This window comes from Mirounga angustirostris, unplaced genomic scaffold, assembly GCF_029215605.1.
Source record: "Mirounga angustirostris isolate CCGP_5_RB_7025 unplaced genomic scaffold, mMirAng1.0.hap1 SCAF_14, whole genome shotgun sequence".
NCBI classification, from domain to species: Eukaryota; Metazoa; Chordata; class Mammalia; order Carnivora; family Phocidae; genus Mirounga; species Mirounga angustirostris.
In genome coordinates this window covers 52992050-53012410 of record NW_026991722.1, presented here as the reverse complement: position 1 = coordinate 53012410, position 20361 = coordinate 52992050, and the positions used below count along the sequence as shown (strand labels likewise).

Below are 20361 nucleotides of genomic sequence, written 5' to 3'. Positions count from 1 at the left end.
AAAAATTACTTACTGATGTGACAGAAGAGGGAGAGAGGCAAAGAGAGAGACAGGCAAGGAGATTGAGAAAAATGCAAGCATGCCCCACTAGGTCATGTTTCATTTTCTCCTGTTCTGTAACTGAATAGACTATGGCTATGAATAGAATGACCCATCATTCAGTGCCCATACACTACTTCAATTAAGAAAACATCCTCGTCCTGGAATTAGAGGATGATAGCACTTGGTTATCGTCATTCTTTGGTCAGAAGCAAGTCTTCTGTATTTCTGAACTGTGACAAATGGTCTAAGTTATAGACTGGCTCTTCCTGAAATAGAAAAATGCACACAAGTCCTCATTTTGTTTAATCAAAAATAAAGCTATTGGAGTTTAATGCTTAAACATATGCATTAAAAAGCAAATAATCCTTTTTCTCTAACTCATAACTATTGTTACATCTAACCTTTATTATATTGATTTTATTATTGTTTCTTTAACATTTGTTGGGTCCAACCACCTCCAAGGTTGGTACAGACATGCAGGACATCTGGCTGGTCTGTCATTAACAAGTGTCTATTTGCTCCAGCTTCCCTTCCTTACTAAGACTTCTATTCCCTTAAACTGCCAGGACCAGTAATACTGAAGGCTTTCTCAAACAGCTGTAAGGTTGTTTCTTTGGATTTCCCTAAATTTTTTCTTTCTGTGCAACTGAGGCAGAAAGACACATCAACTTTTGGCTAGATCCCAGTGGTAGCTGTGCCCCATGATTCACCTCTCTTCCCATTCAAAAGGGAGTAACATTGGGGGTATAGCTCAGTGGCAGAGCATTTGACTGCAAAAGGGAGTAACATTTCACACTCGGGCCCCTTACAAATTGGCATGCCTTCTTTGAAAATTATACACCCGGTCACTGTCTCCCCTTTTGCTTTAGAGTTTAAAAGAGTCAGAATTAAAATTCTGGCTCAGTTGTAGCAACTTCAGCGACATTATTTTTCTTCTCCAAGATCTTAATTTTCTGTTTCTTTACATTTTTTCCTAGAACTGATTTCTGTATTATTTTATAGGTAATCTTGTTGTAGGCTACCTTTAGGTGTATGAATAATGCATTAATTTTGTGCTCGCTTCGGCAGCACATATACTATAATAATGCATTAATTTTTAAATCCCATTCCATACAGCTTCTTAGCTGCTATCATTTGAAAACTATTTCATTGAGAGGTATACAGATTAAATATTTCCCAGTTGGTTCCCTTAGCAACAGTTGCAACCCGTTTCTAGTGCAAGCTCAAGTTTCTACCATAAACTAACTTTGGGAAAAATATCTAAACAGAAATTTGCCATGTTTTGTTTCATGATTGACATGACCTGATATAAGTTTGTCTTTAGTCCCTGACATATTCCAGAGACTAATGCTTATTTATGAACTGTGCATCGGTACCGAGAAATGGCCAAGTGCTGTATGCATCATCTATGACCCTCAGGTGTACCAACGTAATTTATAAAATATAATTGCTAAGCCAATAATGAGGTTCTGAACATGATCATATCTTTGCAGTGAGTCACCTTCCAGTTGAAGGAAAACAAGACTGTTCTAAACAGCTATAATTTCACTAAGAAATCTTCCTTGTTGCTATAGTGATTTTGATGCTTTTTAGCTAAAAAAGTAAAAACTCTACATTGCTATTACCATGATCAACAAATAGCAAATGGATCAGATGCAATGGATTACAAAGGTGACAGGGGACTACAGTTGTTTGGTTCCATAGGTGCCAAAGATCATAGCCCAGAAAGAGAGACCGCATCACATAGGGGTCAAGAGTAAGGCCCCGGGAGCTGCCAGGTTGGAACTCTGCCCCTTCGTAGCTGAGACTTATGTATCCATACATGGGGCTTGATCTCATGACCCTGAGATCACGATCTGAGCCAAAATCAAGCATCGGATGCTTAACCGATGCTGAGCCACCCAGGCACCCCTCTCTTGTGTTTTAGTGGGACATCTATTCTTACTTCCTAGAACTTATAACATTTAGAAACCTGTGTCTAATATGTGTAGGTGTCATTGTGGACAACTTTATGAACCCTTCAGAGTTAAAATTCATATATTATTAATCATAAAATTTAGGTTAAGTAAATTCTAATCTTTGGAGTCAAACCAAAACACTTTGAATGCCAGTGCCGTTATGTGTTCTTTTATTAGTTGCGTGTTCTTTGGCACATCCCTTAAGTTCTCTGAGTTCTTGTTTCTCATCTGAGAAATACAAAGAAAAATTATGCTGGGTTGTTACGTTGATAAAAAAAGATACTGTAAGCAAATCCCTTAGCATAGTTAAATGTTAATAACAAAAGAGTATATTATTTGATGGATAATCAATAAGTAGTTAGCATCAAAATATTAAATACCTGTTTACCTTCTCAATGAAACTTGGCCAGTTCCCAGGAGCCCCTCATGGCTACTCCTTCCCCATCACCATTACTGGTAACTCCTACTTCTAGTCTCTCTTCGGTGCATGTTCCATTTATGGCACCCTATCTTAAACTTGCTGATGGGTTGATCTGAAACTGTTCCCAAATGTGTTTATGCTCTGTCTTCTCATGCTGTTAAAGCATGTTAAGGGCAAAAACCAGCCTCCTTTGTTTTCTGGTTTCTTTTCATTAAGCCCTATGCAGTATTCTATGCACCATGGATTGTTTGTTGCTTCTTAATGGATAAAAAGAGTGGTCATTATGCATTTCTTTTACTAAATGGAGGAGTAATGAGATCCTAGGTTGAGTCCATGTTGAAGTGGAAAATCTAAGTGGAACTGAAGAGAAAGTCATAAAGAAGCCCTCTATGGCATAGTGTAGTGCTCTGCTGAATTCAAAGGAAATGACTGTAGAAAAAAAGGAGCAGTGTACTAAGAACATTATCTTATATGGTACCCCCAGGTGGGGACTTAGAATAGGATCCAGCAAAGCAAGAGGAAAAGAACAATTCAGATAAGTAGCTCTACCAGGTAAGTAGAGAAACTCTTCAGGGGTTGTGGGGGCGGGGGGTGGTGTATTCAGAGGCCAAGGAAAATTTAAATTAAGAAAAGGCCACTAGCTTTCATGAGATCATTGGAAACCTTTAAAGACTGCTTTAAGCAGATCTATGGAGGCTGAATTCAAATTAAGAGGGGTTCAGAAAGACTAGGTTATTGGGAAGTCAATGTAGCTGGTTTAGGAAGAAGACAGATTCGATACAAGACAGTAGAGATGGGAGGTGTGAGGAAGGTGGAGATAAAACTGAAAGATTCTTAACTTTTAAATGACAATTGAAAACAAATAACTGAAAAGTTCAAATAAAACTGTTCTCCTTTCCAATGGCATTCTTATTGGAATTATTTCTTGGAATTCTTCTTATTCTTATTAGCATGAGAAATATGAGAAGTAAATCAAAGCCAATGGTTTTAATTTTTCCTAAGACACAGGATGTTTTAAAGATTATGACATGGATTTGCATGGATTAAAATATTTTCAAACCAATTATTACAGTAAAACACCATTATTGAGAAATGAAAGTCTGAAGTTTTAGATAATTTATCTATATTACCCACATTCAGGGTCATAACAAAAAAAGGAAAAGAAAGGAAAGCAAAGTGTAGGATTTTATTAAAAATGAATTATCTGTTTTCTCTGTGAATAGGTTCCTCAGGATGACTGGACAGGGTACACCCCTCGAGGTAAAGACGACGAAATTCCGTGCCGAAGAATGCGGAGTGGCAGCTATATCAAGGCCATGGGAGATGAAGACAGTGGTGACTCCGACACGAGTCCCAAGCCTTCTCCCAAAGTGGCTGCCCGAAGAGAAAGCTATCTCAAGGCTACTCAGCCATCCCTTACAGAACTCACCACACTCAAGTAAGTGTTTCCAATGCTCTACGTCTGGTAGTCCAGCTCCTTGTTTTAGCACCTAGAAGCAGATGGTGTGACTCCTAGAGTAACGAAGGCAGAGTCCACCCTATAGATGCAGCAGTGCAATGCACTGAATGGTCTACTGATTTTGACCTGGTGTCTGACTTGTGTATCCAGTGCCTTCAAAGACACGGGCATCCAGGTGTGTTCTGCAGAAATCATAAACTGAACCCCAAAGCCCAAGAAGTTTGAAACAATCCAGAATGGCTTCTGAAATGAATTAAGGCTCCTGGTCAATGAGAAGGTCTATGTCTCTCAACTCTTGGATGTTTTCTTAACCACTAAATCTGCAGGTCAACTCTTCCTTATAAGACCCTTGAATTTTTCAGATAATTGAGTAATATAATAGAGCAGATGATCTTGGAGAGGCTTATAGAAAGTGGCTAGGCTTAAAATTGGGTCATATGTGAAGGTTCTTGATAAAGGTTTTTAATTTGGACACTAAATACATATAATTTATAAGACCTTAAAAATGGTTTTGGGGTGCTCCTGACTGGCTCAGTCAGTGGAGCATGTGACTCTTAATCTTAAGGTTATAAATTTGAGCCTCACATTGGGTGTGGAGATTACTTAAAAATAAAATATTTTTAAAAAGCGATTTTGGGGGGCGCCTGGGTGGCTCAGTTGGTTAGGCGACTGCCTTCGGCTCAGGTCATGATCCTGGAGTCCCGGGATCGAGTCCCGCATCGGGCTCCCTGCTCAGCAGGGGGTCTGTTTCTCTCTCTGACCCTCCTCTCTCTCATGCTCTCTCTCTGTCTCTCTCAATAAAAAAAAATAAAAATAAAAAATCTTAAAAAGCGATTTTGGGTTTTGAAAAATATGATTATAGGGCACCCGGGTGGCTCAGTTGGTTAAGCGACTGCCTTCGGCTCAGGTCATGATCCTGGAGTCCCGGGATCGAGTCCCACGTCGGGCTCCCTGCTCAGCAGGGAGTCTGCCTCTCTCTCTGACCCTCCCCCCCTCATGCTCTCTATCTCATTCTCTCTCTCAAATAAATAAATAAAATCTTAAAATATATATATATATGATTATAAGTAGTCCTTACCTCCATTTGTGCTATTTGTAAATAGAGAACAGCACTACAAAAGAAACTACGAAATTGATTATTTTAAACAAGACCTGATTAAATTTTTAATATTACTTATGGAGAGTAAATCAGAACCTTGGAATATATCAGGGCTTGGATCATCATTTGAGAAATATGGGTATTCGTATTTTTAAGTGCCTTTTCCCATATTTTGAGGAAATACATACTACTATTCATGTATTCATATTATGCCACAAAATAAAATATTAAAAGACAAAATAAAATAGAAAAAGGCCAAAGCTCTCAGGCTAAGGAAAACAAACTAAATTATTAACAGAGAACACTGAAAAACAGTGGATTATTTTATGATGGAAACATTTAAATAGCAAAATGCACTGTATCTTAAATAAGTGGACAGAGGGAGTCCCCTCACAAATTTTTTTTCAAGGAATCATGTGGGCCCTCTCCAGATCATTTCAATAGAAAGTTAATACCAATGGCATTAGTAAACTAACCCAACAAAGGAGCTCTTCTTTCTTTCCTTTGGCTTCCAGTTGCCCTTCCTCTTTGCCTTGATTACTGCAGGTATTGGTTTTCTAGGGCTGCGTACCAAAGTCCCACAAACTGAGTAGCTTGAAACAACACACTCCTGTAATGTCACAGTTCTGGAAGCTAGAAGTCTGACATCCAGGTATGAGCTGGGCCACGCTCCTTGAGAAACTTGTTGAGGACAATCCTTCCTGCCTCTTCCCAGCTTCTGGTTGTGGCTGGCAATCCTTGGCATTCTTTGGCTTCCAGCTGCTGCACTTCAGTCTCTGCCTTTGTCATCACATGGTGTTCTCCCTTCTGGGTCTTCCCACAGCTATCTTATGACACCAGTCATATTGGATTAGAACCCCCCCAAATGACCTCATCTTAACTTATTGAAATCAGCAAACCCCCGTTTTCCAAGTAAGGTCATGTTCACAGGTACTGGGAGTTAGGACTTTGATCTATCTATGTGGGGAATGTAAGTCAACCCATAACAGTGCTACACAAGGTCAAAGTGGATCAAGGATATGAAAAATAGAAATAGGTTTTTGTTGTACTTTGGCACACTTCACAGAGGCTCAGAAAATTAAATATATATGCATTCTGAAAAAAAATTAAAGAAACAACTGGATTTGTAATAAAGGCAGTCTGCCAAGGTGGTTTAAAATGAGGGTGGCCAAGGGTAACTTCTGGCAAATATCTTCTATGGACTTTAAAATATCTCTCCACTAGAGACAATAATAAGCAGACACAGCCATGGTGTTAATTAACATCCTCCAGAGGAAGCAAAAGAGGGAATGCTTTGGGCAAGAAAGTCACTTAGACCTTCAAGAACTCAGTTTCCTCAACAAGCAGTGGGATTCCGTAACCTCCAGAGTCCCTTCTTCCACTTTCATATCCTGTTAGTTGATCTATCAGGAAGCATTTGTCACATTGGCTGAATGACACGTTAGGTCTCGGGTAATGAGAAACAGTGATTGCCACTACTCACAGTGATACCCAGGTATGAGGAGAACAGAAAGGAGCGGAGCACAAGAATGCTGAGGGGAGCGCTCTAAGGAGGCTGAGGACAGGGGTAGGTGCAGAAATCACCTCTAACAATTATGCCTTGGGCTAGTCTCCTCACAGCTTCAGGGCTGTGGGGGATCTGCTCTAAAGTCATTAGAACTCTTTCTTTTTCATTTTGCTTCCTACATAGTATCATCTTCCATTCAAGCCCCGGGCCCTATTTTTACAACCATCATATATTTCTTTGACTGCTTCAAGGTTTTAAGAGCAGCAGTTTTTAAGAGTTTTAAGAAAAAGACAAACACGGGTAGTGGCTAAGCTATTGGTGGAGGTGGTCAGCTATTTCAGACACTGAAAACAGTCACTGAGCTGAGTTAGTGACTATTTTCTTCCTCCAAACCTACAGAAATTCAAAATGGCAACCACTTTATTGGGGGATTCCTAATAAATTGAGAAACTTCTTTATTTACTCAAGAAGGAATTTCACCAACCCTTCTCTATTCTTTAGCAAGCAAGACAGCATCTGACCATCATTCAAATATGCCCTTATTCTCTTTCCCACCATCCCATTCCCCAGGCTTATTTCCCATAGATCTGTTTATCTCCATTCATTCCTCCTTGACCTGGATTAGGGATTCCATTCCTCACTACAGTCTACGTATTACGCTTCCATCATACTCAACTACAGATGAGCCTAGTGAGTTCTAGTTTAATGGTATTTAAAGAGGCACACAAGAAGACAAGGGAAATATACTATGGAGGCAAAAAATTCAAACATGACATGACTTATAATCACTGCTGTCTTTTATTCCTTAATGATGTTTTGACTCAAGACCATTATTTCTCTAGAAGTTTGAAGTATTCAGTCCCTCATGAGAAAAAAATAAAGATCCCTATATCCTGGAATTCTAGTTCCCCAAAAAAGAAAACTATATTTTTGTTCTTACTTCTTTGACATTTAAGTCAATTTTTTTTTCCTCCTTCCTCCTCAGCAATTCACAGCTTTAGGGATGAATCATAGCCATGAACTAAGATAACTAAAATTAGTCAAGTGAGATTGGGGCAACATTTTGTTTGAGGTTTTCAACTCCTATCTTCTGTCAGAAATGTTGGAGAGAAAGTACTCCTGTACTTTCTTACATTGTTTTTCTCTTTTCTATTTTTAAAAGGCATCTTGAGGGTTTATTTACATCACCTACTCAATGTTAGTTACTGTGTCCTAAGGTCAGTTGAATATTCCAGAGTCCTGAGGAGGCTTCAGACAGTGAACTCCATCTTTGGGCCACAAAATTCCTGTAGCTATTCACTGAGAACCATTATATCTTTCATTCCCTTGTTTCCCTCCATAGCAGGTAATATATCCCTTCACCTCACCACTAGCTTTGCTTTCTTCCTTTGGTATTAGCTAACAATGAACTTGAATTATCACCCAAGAATATTAGTATTTTCAAATAATAACTTCTTGATGCTTAATAGTAAATTCTCAGGCAAGTTGAAGAGAGGTTTAGGGGCCAGAATTCCCTTGTCGCCACAGCTTGGCTCTGGTGAATTTAAGTCTTAGTTGGATTTGTTATGATTTGCTATTTATTCTAGCATTGAGACTACTACCTGCAACCCTGATTAGTTAAAACTATGTCCAAAGCCCATCTTGGACTTTTCCCTCCCAATATTCTGTAGAAAGAACTTTTTAAAAAGTGAGCTGGCATTTAAATTCAACTATCCATTAATCCTAGGCAAATAACACTAAAATTTCTTCATACTTCTTTATCCCTTCATCCAAACACTAAGAAAAATTTTCTCCTGGAGGAAATAGGCTCTAACATTATAGACTTTGAAAGGCCTCTGAGGGCGCCTGGGTGGCTCAGTTGGTTAAGCGACTGCCTTCGGCTCAGGTCATGATCCTGGAGTCCCGGGATCAAGTCCCGCATCGGGCTTCCTGCTCGGCAGGGAGTCTGCTTCTCCCTCTCCTGCTCCCCCCTCTTGTGCTCTCTCTCTCACTCTCTCTCTCAAATAAATAAATAAAATCTTTAAAAAAAAAAAAAAAAAGAAAGGCCTCTGAAATTGGCAAGGAGGGCTCCAGGCTTCTGAGCAGGTTTGGCTTTGGGGGTGACAAGTTAGATAGAGGTCCTAGCAATTTTGATAAACTATCAAACAAAAGGTTTCAAGAAGGTTCATATTCAGTCCTAAATGTCTTGAAGGTAGATAGTTTTCCATTTTCAGGATGGCTAATCCTCTTAATCTTCATTCTTTTCCTGATCCTGAACCCTTTTTTTTTTTTAAATATATTGTGAAATACTAAATAGCTGTGTGACTTTGGCAACTGGTTTTATGTCTCTCAGCCCTAGCCCCCAACACACACCCAAATTAAATGAGAGGCTTAGGCTCTTAGCATGGATGGTACCATTAAGATAACTCCCATCACAACTCCCCCACCCCACCCCAACTTCCAGGCCTGTGGCAGGCCAGCATCAACCAATCCCAGCATTAACGGGTCCCAGCACGCTTCCCACTGAACACAGACCCGGTTTCAGAACTCTTCTCAACACGATTCTCCAGCCCCCACTTCCCATTGACTGGTGATGCCACGGGGTCCTGTCTGTCATCTACACGGTCTCTGAGAGAACTTTCAGCACTACGGTATATAGTTGTAAGGATGAGGCCCAGAAGATCTGGGAGCTCAAAGTTTAAAGACAAAAGGAGCAGTATTGGTAAATAAAATAATTTGAGAAGAGATAGATGGGGTGTTCTCCTACAACTTTAATTCTGGAAATTTAAATGAAATCAATTTTATATCAGGAACCCAAAACAAGCTTCTTGCTAGAGTCTCTGTTTTTGGTTATCTTTGTATAAACTTCTTGCTCCCTTTTTCCTCTGTAGACATACTGTGTCCTCTGCCAGTTCCTCACATTCCACAAGCTCCTCCTGCCCACCTACAGTTCCTCAGTTCCTTCTCTCCCCAGAAAAAGGGGAGCTGGGGTATATGAACATGAGAGCATTGAAGATCTTTTTCCTAAGGATATAAATCATGTTTATAGCCATATATAACATCCCCTCTTTGTCCTAAGTGGTATGAAATGTCTTTGTTTTCCTTTGTTGTATATTTTCCCCAAATGCTTTGACATTTCTCTCCTACCTGACCCTCAGTATAATTTTACACATAATAGTAGATGCTCTTTACAATGGAAGAGAGAACAGAATAACGCAACCCGACACTACAATATTGTAACTATAATTCAGTGATATAAACTCAAGATAGATTCCCATCCTTTCCTAACCACAGTACTTTCTTCTATTACATTCTATCTTCCCAACTCCCCCACCCCCAGCTTCCAAAATGATAACAACTAAAACTCATTCACTTGCTCATAGAGAAATTATCTAAACATGTTTCAACCCCTTGCTAGAAATAAACCTCGTTGAAAAAAAAAAACAGTAACTGGTACAAGAAATTGCCTGTTATATTCAGCTCAGATCACCATTCCCAGCTCAAGAAAAATTAATTCCTCTTTGGGGTATGAGTGCCCTCTTCCAAATGAGATGGATGTGTGTGAGCACTGTAGTCTGTACCATATCTTGGTCTCTTGCGATATAATTGCTTCTAGAAAAGCCTGTTTGGTAAGGAAACTTGCATAGATTGGCCTGTCCCTATAATGATCATGACCCCAAAGGAAAGAACTACTTCTGTATCTGTGAGGGAGGTGAAAGAATGAAAGGAAATTCAGACACATTTTAGAGAAAGGAAGATTTTAAAACATTGAAGAGAGATTTAAGTTTTAATGTTCTAAATGCCTGACTGAGTGCTAAAGGCTCTACATTCTTTTTTTTTTTAATCATCATATCTCTAAAAATGAGATTTTCTCCACTTTACAAATGAGGATCCTACATCTCAGGGAGATTAAATAACTTGTCCAAGGTTATATGTCAACTAACCGTCAAAGGGAAGATTGGAGGCCAGGCGTTGAAAGCAGAAAGGATAAGAAGCTGGGTGGCATGATGGGCTTCCCCAGACCACAGAGAAGAGCTACATAAGAGGGGTCAGCACGGAGGAGAAAAGGAAGGTCGCCCAGGTGTGGACACCTGAGAAGCGGCATCCAGGAAACGAGCTGAGCAAGCAGAGTAGATTTGGGGGTGAAGGGGTGTCAGAGGCTGCAGTGAGGTACATCCCAGCCCAGAAGCACAAGCAGGCTCACAGGCAGCTCAAACACGAAGGGCTTTGAGAAGTTTTGACTCAGGCTTGCCCTGGGGTGAATGAAGAAAGGACCAAAAGACCAATGGATCAGAGATAAAGGAGGTGTTGGCTGATGGAGGTTACAAGGAGAAGTGATAAGCTCTTAGAAGCCTGGGTCCAGCTGCCCTGGGACTATGTAATAACAAACCCTGTCCCTGTATCCGTTCCGAGGCTGTATGGTATATAACCTGAGCAGTTTTCTCAGGACCTGGCGAGGCTCCCAAAACTGGAGAATGTGAGCAGGGAAAAACCCCTGAAGAGGGTTCTGGAAATGAAGATTCCCCAGTCCCCTCAAGTGGTACTGATTGGAAATGCTACCCACTAGCCTGCCAGGAGGACTTGTGTTTGCAGAGACCTTTAAAATTCCTTTACATTGCCTGTCTACTGGCTACCATGCCTTCAATTATATATCTACATTCACTATTAAAGTGCAGATAACCAGGTAACAGAGAACACCCTGATTATAATCAGAAATGGTATTCATGTAATCACTCACTCATTTATTCAATACCATTAATATTGAAGTACTGTGGGAGACATTTGTACTTGGTTTCAATAAATTTATTAAATGCTTTACTAAAATCTGGTTTTCCATGGTCAAGTAGAAAACACATATATATGTTTTTATTTAGACATTTTTATATAGACATATATTTTGTTTTTAAATCTATATTGTATATAGATAGATATGTTTTATATAGGCATACATATTTATATAGACATTCTATTTCTACATATTTATATAGAAATACATATATTTTTAGAGATATACTCTAAAAGATACTCTATATAGAGTATAGACTTGAGTCTATATATAGTATAGACTCGAGTATATAGATGTGCTCTAAAATCTAAGAATGGTGGAAGAAGGCACTACAGAGAAGCAAACTTAAAATTCAGAGGCTGAAGGAATTAAAGTTTATTATTTTGTTCAGAATTTTTTCTGGTCAGAACAAATCCACTTTACTTGAGAGTGTTTTCTTTTTCTTTTTTTCATTGCAGATTACTATTGTCAGCATAGTCCATGTTAGTAGTTTTGCTTTCATTTTATATCATTAAAGCAATCCTCCTCATGCCCCTCAGATGGTAGCACACTCTGAAGGAAAGAGAAAAGCTACTTTAAAGGAAGCCTAGGCAGACATATTAGGAGCTGCCTCTAATCCTTTTTGGAGGCCGGATGTGTATGAGTCCTAAATAAATGTGCCTTTACAGAGAATGCATATGGAATAGCAAAACCATTGACATTCCTGTATATAAATAAGAGGAAATGAGATCAAAACTACAACCCAAGGATTGAGGTTAGTTGCAAGGAAAACTTCTAATCGCAAAGTTATTAATTATGGAATAAATTCATTTGGGAAGTTGGAGAGAAATTTTTCCAGGCACTTTTGAAAACAACCTGAACTGTGTCTCTCTGAGAGCTTTGATAATTCTGCTGGGTGCCTTCGGTGGAGTTGAACAGAATCTCTGTGTGAGATTTTCCTGACCTGTGGAGCCTAAGATGTCAGCTGAAGACCAATACCATGTTCTTATTGTGTATATTCATCCTGTATTTTTAAGTGAAGCATGCAGGAAGATGAGATTTCTAGGCACCCACGACTCACTGAGAACATCACTGTTCTTCCCGATTCTTCCCCTTCTGTCACCTGAGTTACCATTCTCCTAAATTCAGTCTTGAAACACTGCAGCTCAAACTCTCACCTCTTCAAGCTTTAGGGCTTCACGCCTCATTTGAATGATCACAAGGACCAATCTCTCCTGCTGCCACAAGCCTGTCTCTACAATAACTCCTTCTATAGACTCTCTACCAGGTTACTGAGACATCAGCTGTGAATCCCATTGTGTCTCTGAACATAGTCCTCAACTGCATTCAGTGTCCCAGTAAGACTCCATTCTTGTTGGAGATCTTCTTTCTGCTGTTCCCTTACACACATTCTATGCTTTGATCAAACTGAGCTACTAATTGATCTTAGGATCTACTTTGCTGGCTTCAGACCCATGCTGGTCAGGGTAGGTTAGATTATGCTAGGAGTAAAAGAACAACTCCTAAATAACAGAGGCTTCCAGTGACAAAAACGTATTTCTCGCTCATGCTACATGTCCATCTTGGGTCAATGGGGAGCTCTGGTCACTGTGATCAGTCAGGGACCAAGTTGTGGATACTCTATATCAACAAAGATTTCCAAAGTCACCAAGGCAGGACAAGAGCACAGCATCTTAATGCTTCCATCCTCAAGTGAGACAAATCACCTCCATTCCCATTTCATAGGCAAAAGCTAGTGGCATGGCAATGTCTATCTTCAAAGAGGGCAGAGAAGGCAATCTTACCATGTGCCCAGGACATGAACACACAAAACAGTATTTGACAAACAGCACTAATGACTACTGAAGTCTATCCTTCTGAGACCAAATATCTGGCTCTCTCCCTCTCCTGCAGGCAAAACATATTCATGCCCCATCACCGCCATCAAAGGGAGAAAACCCAAATCCTAGTCCTATCCTAAACCTCAAAGTTTATGATGTGTGGGTAATGAATTATAGTCTGTAGAGTAGAGAATAATACACTGTCATATCTACATCTGATTCAGATGTGGCTCCTCTACATACCTGGAGACCTGCAAACTCTAACAGAAAATGACCTGCCCCCTACACACCCCATTTATCATGGTGGAACAAGGACAAAACATCCACAATAAGGACTTCCATTCAAAGAGAAGAAGATGGAAGACAACAGTAGTCATTGGTCCATAGCAATTCTGCAATCCTACTGGGGAAAATGTTCAGGCTCCCTACCCTAGGGGAGGCAATGTGTTTTGATTAGGCTACAATTCTGCTCCCTAGGAGCAACTTCCTTGTACATTGTTCTGTCTCCTAACTCCCTGCTCTGGAAGAGTCTTCCATTTCTATTATCCTCCTTAACCATATCCAAAGTACACATCTGGAAATGTGTGCTCCTTGGACCCCAAGAGACATTTTAGGACTCCTCTTGTTACTACACATTTTAATTTAGGCTTTTGGTTCTTTTAGCAGTATAACTCTCTCACAACTGTAGCTTCTTATCTATGGATTCTGATGAGTTCCCTGTAAAAGTCATCACACTCATAGAACCCTCCTAGATACAACAATTGTCTTTGCTCTATTTGTTTGCCCTCCCACCCCCATACCTCTAAGATACTTATCAACTTATTAGCTGCTTCCCTCTGAATCATTTTGTCTAATCAAAGTATTTATCTAATTGCATCTTCATTCTAAATCATTTTGACCCCATTCAAAGGTTTGAACAGTAGGGTGAGGTAGTCATATCCTTGACTTGAACCTTGCCGCCAGCGCTAGTTTTCATCATACCTTCATCACTCAAACACCTTCTCAGGTTTACCTTTTACAAATTGGGTTGAAATCAGTTGCTTCTTCCAGACCCTTCAAGTCTTCAAATGTCTAGCCTCTCCTTATATAATCTAACCAATTCTTTCTGAATTTATTTCAAACTGCATAATACCTTGTTGAAGGCTGCCAACAGCAACCAACACATGCTATTAACATTGTGTTTTGCAACTACCTCCCCTAGAGTTATGAGTTCAGTTATTACATCATCTACCTTCCAAGTTGTTGCAGACAACAGTTTACCAAATGATTCACCACTGCATAACCTAGATCAGTATGTTTCCAGCCCTTAATAATTACTTGTTGTTTGCTACCAATTTCTGAAGCTATACCCATATATTTTAGGGTATTTTGTTGTTGCTATTCCATGAGTACCCCATTTCTGGTACTAATTTATGTGCTAGTTAGGCTAGACTAGGTTATGCTCTGTTGATAAACAACCCCCAGATCTCAAAAGTTTATTTCTTGCTCACAGTATGTGTCCATTGTGAATTGTCAGGAGACTCTGATCATTGCAGTCACTCAGATACCCAGAAAGACAAATGGTATATCTCAATAGGTGCTTCCATGGTCACCAAATCAGAAAAAGGGAATGTGGTGAATTGAGCACTGTTTCCTGGAAATGATGCGTGTCATGTTTGCTCATGTTTCATTGCTAAAACCATCCACATGACCACACTAATTTGAGAGAGACAGAGAAGTGCAATTCTGCTATGTGCCCAGAAAATGGAGAGCTCGGTGTATTTGGTGAATAGTAATAATGGTACCTCATGGTCTTTGTTTATCCCCCAGGAAAGCCATCTCCTCTTCATTTATTCATTCAATTAAGACTGACTACAGCATATTGCTAAAGAGCACAGGCTCTGAGAGAAGATTACCTGGGCTCCAAATCATAGCTCTGTCACTTCTAGGTGTGTCGTGGTGGGAAAATCATTTAACCATTCTGTGCCTCAATGTCCTCATCAGTTATAAGGGATGATAATATTTCCTATCTCAAGAGTAATTGTGAAGATTTGATAATGTAACATATGTGAAACACTTTGAACACTGCCCAGCACATGATAAGCAAACCATACAGATTAGCTATTACCATCATTATTATTATTTTTGGCCACCTACTGTGTGCTAAGCATTAGGATACATTAGTAGTCAGGATTGATAGTATAACAGAACTTACAATGTAATGGGGGAGAAGAGTAGAAAAAAAAACTTCATTCTTTTCTATCTTCCTCTCAAATGTAACCTCTCCCTGTTGGCTGTTATTTCTTCCCCCTGAGAATTCCTGAAGCACTGTCTTCAAACGTTTCTCAAGGTAGTTGTGGCCTTCTTACCTATGTTTCTATTTTCTCTGTCCCCACATCAAATGCTATCTGAAGTAGTGTTTGCAAAGCCCTGGGCACAGGGTCAGCCCCAAGGAGGTGCTGAATGAATGCTAACTTACTACTAAACAATCCCTATATGCCTCAGGTGGCTTGAACAGTAGCTTTGTAGAGTGGCTTTAACCCATAGTTGTTGAGCTGAACTTTCATCTAATATCTGCCCGTCACCCTTTGGCTGTGTCTGTGCTCAGACTCTTTACCTTCCCTGTGCTTCTGAATCTGTGGTTCTCTGCAAAGTTCCCTGTTCCTTCTCAACCCTACTTAGCATCACCAGCCCACCTGGAGGCTGGGAGCTCAGTCTGGCAGGTACACATTAGCATGTTAAAAATATCTATGCAGCCATCCCGAATATTGTCATCCACTCTGCACTTTAGCATATTTCTGTTAGTTCATCTGGGGAATCCCTGTTCATTCTAGTTCTCTTAGGAGGAGGGGAGAGGCTATAAGACCAACATTAACTAGTCCTTTTAGAATTGGAGAAGGATTCTCTGCAATAATCACATTAATGCTTCACATTCTTTCAAATTGATTTGCTACCCAAATAAACCAACAAGGAAGAAATATATTTGATCATCTATCCTGATAATAAGTAATATTTTAATATTCTTTCAAGCCTACTTTTCAAACTAAAAATTACAAGTAATAATTTATCAAGTGTTTTCAATGCATCTCATTTGATCTTCCCAATGGTCTCAGAAGGGAATTTAGAATTGATCTTTACCAACACTTAACCAATAAACCAAGGGTTCCACATGGTTATGAGCCTCAGGAGGTAGAGCCCAGCTTGGTCTTGGGTCTTAGGCTCTAGCCATCTGCTTTCCATTCCAACTTTCATCCTTCTGCTGCCTCGTGGAGCTCTGGGAACTTTTCCCCAAGTAAGACTATCTTCACCATCTGGACATTGTTCTGAGCTTCCAGCTCAGAAACTTCTTTTAGTTCTTTGGACCACTTCTCTTTCTCAGAAGAGGCAGAGCTGAGGCTCTAGGCATAGATCCAGGTTACCACCTGCATATGAAATTGCCACCACCTCGGTAGCATCATCCCTGGGCCAGATTTTAAGAGAAATGGTTGCTGTGCTACGGGTTTGGGCTCCTGAGGAGACTGGGCTGATCCTAGAGCTCATGTCTGGAGAGGCGGAAATTAAAAAGCCAAGAGAAAACTGCTTTCTTGTATTGTTTCCCTTGCTTCCTTTCACCTAGTGAAGAAAGGTAATGTCAGGGTTTCAGAGTAAGAGAAGCTGAGAATTAAAATAGCCACATTAAAAGACCATTAATTAATTAATTAATTAATTAATTAACATAAAATAAAATAGCCACATTCTGTGCCCTCATCACTGAAAGAAACCGCTCGGCGTTGTTGGCTGGTCCAGTCTGCCAGTGAGAGCCAATGGTGTGCATCTCTCCTCAAATCCAATGCCATTGGCCAAGATGGGACTATTTACACCACAGAAATCAATAGACCCTACAAATCAGAGATTTTTTTTTCCTTCTCAGAGAGCCAGGTTTTAAGCATTTACCTGTATACCACTGCACAGTATCTTCCTGTAGCCATCTTTCAGAAAAAGGACAAAAGGAAAATCTTAGAAGCAAAACCAAGAGGAACCTCAGAGATCATTCCAACCCAGTTATATTACAAATGAGGAGGTGGAGGCCCAGAGAAGAGCAGGGACTTGCTTAAACTATTTGGCAAATTTTAGGATCCAAGTCTTCTCACCTACAACTAAGAATTCTTTCCAGAGAAATCAAAGTTTTTGAGCTGCTACATTCCCTGAGGGAGACAAGAGAAAGATAAGGCTCTGTCTCTACTACACTCATATATGATTAAGTGCCATCAAAATGAAGAAAACAATTGTGTATAATTATTTGTAAGTTTCAAAATAACATTATGCATGTTGCCTCAGACTAAAAGTACTGTAATTGTTCAGAAAATACAAAGTTATTACGATAGAAACAGCAAGGGGTAGCTTCATGTAAGAGAAAGGATTCAGCCTGGAATTTGAATAATTACCCAGAGATAAGAGACTGGGGAGGGGGAATGTAGGGGAAATGTGTCTGAATATAAAGGAACCAAGCTGACTGATGCAGGAGAAGGGGTATTTAAAAATGGGAAACTATCTTCGGAGAGAGAGTGAAGACTTTTACAAGCAAGATTCTTAAATTAGAGAATTTGTTTTGTTTGAATCCAGTTAGTGATAGCGAATCGTTGATGACAGAGGAAGAAAATAATGTCAGTGTTGTTTTAGAACAATGGCCTACATAGCACGGAATTTTAAAAAAGCCAATTACAGGAGAACTTTTCTCCCATCTAGATGAGAGAATGTTCTACACTATTTACATGGGGATCTACATCTGGAACGATGTTTTCTAACATCTCAGTAGTCATTCTCTCTGTGAGGAGAGTTTATGGGTAATTTTTGTTCCCTGTCTTTTGCTTTTCTCTATTTTTTTTTCTTTTTGTTTCTTTGGGGTTTTTTTTCCCCTAATTCCTGTGTTGCTAATTTTAACAACAAAAATCACCTCAAAGGATAATGACTAACACCTAGAAGCACTTCCTATACACCAATACATATAGTAATTCTAACGTACCTCAAGACAGGAATTATTATTATCCTGAATTATACAAAGAGGAAACTGAGACACAGGAGGTTAATGGACTTACCAAAGGTCGCAGAACTAGACGTCCATAGGCAGGATTTAAATCCAGAGCCCATACCATTAACCACTATTCTACACTGCCTCTGGATGTGAGAGACACAGGCAGACAGTGTAAAATCAAGTAAATGAGCCCAAGGAGAGTCATACCGATCCAGGCATGAAGCACAGAAGTATAGACTGGGATGATGCCAGAAAGGCCTGCTAAGAAGATAAAGATACTAAAAATCAAAAGTCAATCAAGAATGGTCATGTCCCTTGTTGTTGTTTTCTCTTGTATGTTGTGGTGATACTCTACACCACAACAGATTTTATGCCTACACACATCTCTTTTCTGTTTAGGAATAATGGGAAGATTCCCATTTTTACTATTATAAAAATACTTGTAAGAATTTCAACAGCACCAACAAGTATTTTAATAATATGTAAAAGTCTTCCTCCCACTCCATCCCTTTTTATCCCTTAGAGGTAAGAATTTTAACCAATTTTTGTGTATCCTTTCAGAAATGCTCTATGCAGACATTATATAAACATATGTCTATACTTTCTTTATATGCATGGTTCTGCAATTTGCCCTTTTTGCTTAAAATTATTTCTTAAACATTGTTTTATATACATGCATGTAGATTAGTTTTTTAAGAAATTCTTCTTGACAACTGCAAAGTATTCCATTGTATGGGTATACAATAACTTAGGTAACCGCTTCCCTTTTTGCATGGAGAATATTCTTTATGCAAAGCCAAAAAAGGCAAAAAGGCTTAGTTATAAGAAAAAGAGATATTTACAACATACCAAAATGATTATTGGATTCTAACTCTTGGGTAAGAGGGCAGGAATGAGTAAGAATTTTAAAGTAATTTCCATAAACATGAAGGCTTAGGATCTCAAAGCACTTGATCATTTGAAGAGAATGAAGACAAACAAAAAGCATGATGTAAAGTGAAATGTTCCCAGCCATCAAAATCAAAGAATATAATCACAAAGGCTGCCTTTTCAATTCCTTGCAGGCAGGACTGGGTTCTAAGACTATGCCACTCAGAAGGTGAATATAAACAATCTACCATTGCAAAAACAATCCAAGGGGCCATTGTAAAAATAAGTGAATTTTTGTTTGTTTGTTTGTTTTTGTGACTTACAGTCATGGTGGTATTTGATCAATAGCTAGAAACTTCCAGGTTATTTTCCTTTTTGAATATTTTGAGATCAGTTGAGCTGTTTAGAAAACAGATTAAAATCTTCCTATTCTTTCCCTGGCTGTCATGGGGGGGAAAAAAAAGAATAAGCAAAAAAGCAATCATCTTAGGTAAAGGGAAGTCTTAGTATTAGCAGGAAGGAAAAGTGACCCTTGCGGGGGGAAAAATCTTAGGTTTTCTCATTTTGTTTTCCCAAAATAAGGTAAATCCATTAGATGCCTATGCTGCTTGACCCCCCTGGACTATCCCTGAGTTTATTTAAGAAGTTGCTATGGCAACCACCCATGCTTTAAGTAGCTGAGCTGAGCATTGTGGAAAACAGCTTGGTGAGCCTCTGTCTGGTTCTCATGATCATTTCCTGTACGCTGATGGTAACTACATTATAGCTAAATGACAATTTAAATATATTAATAATGGTTTTTGTTCTCCTTTAGTTTTCTTTAAAGATTTATTTATTTATTTGAGAGAGAGAGCAGGGGGAGGGGCAGAGGGAAAGGGAGAGGGAGATAAGCAGACTCCCTGCTGAGCACAGAGCCCAACTTGACATGGGGGGTGGCGCGTAATCATACCACCCTGAGATCATGACCTGAACCAAAATCAAGAGTCGGACACTTAACCAACTGAGCCACCCAAGGCACCCCTGTTCTCCTTTATTTAAAGAAAAAAAAAAACACTACTTTTTAAATGACATGATAAAATAATGAAAATATAACATTGCCATTTGAGTCTGCTGGCCGCCCTCAACACTGTGAGAAATGGAATAATCTCAGGAACTAGAGAAATGCAGTGAAGAAACCCCAGCAGGGACAGCACACTTGGCCGCCGCCCCTACCCCCCACCTCCTTCCCTTTCACAGTGCCCACTCCTCAAGCACCTACCATGATAGATCACAGAACTGCTGATGTTGAGGCAGCCCAAAGTAATAAGAAAAGGCAGCTCTTGGGGTGTCTGAGTGGCTCAGTTGGTTAAGCGGCTGCCTTAGGCTCAGGTCATGATCTCAGGGTCCTGGGATTGAGTCCTGCGTGGGGCTCCCTACTCAGCGGGGAGCCT

At 39.6% G+C, this 20361-nt stretch overlaps 1 protein-coding gene across 2 annotated transcripts in view; it reads left to right on the top strand.

Annotated features, from left to right (window-relative positions):
• Positions 1 to 20361, top strand: part of DLGAP1 (DLG associated protein 1) — a 317851-nt gene that overhangs the window by 59616 nt on the left and 237874 nt on the right. For both annotated transcript variants that reach the window (XM_045886989.2, XM_045886988.2), the window contains exon 2: positions 3645 to 3859. In XM_045886989.2, the coding sequence (XP_045742945.1) occupies positions 3645 to 3859 (215 nt within the window). The remainder of the gene's footprint in view (positions 1 to 3644; positions 3860 to 20361) is intronic.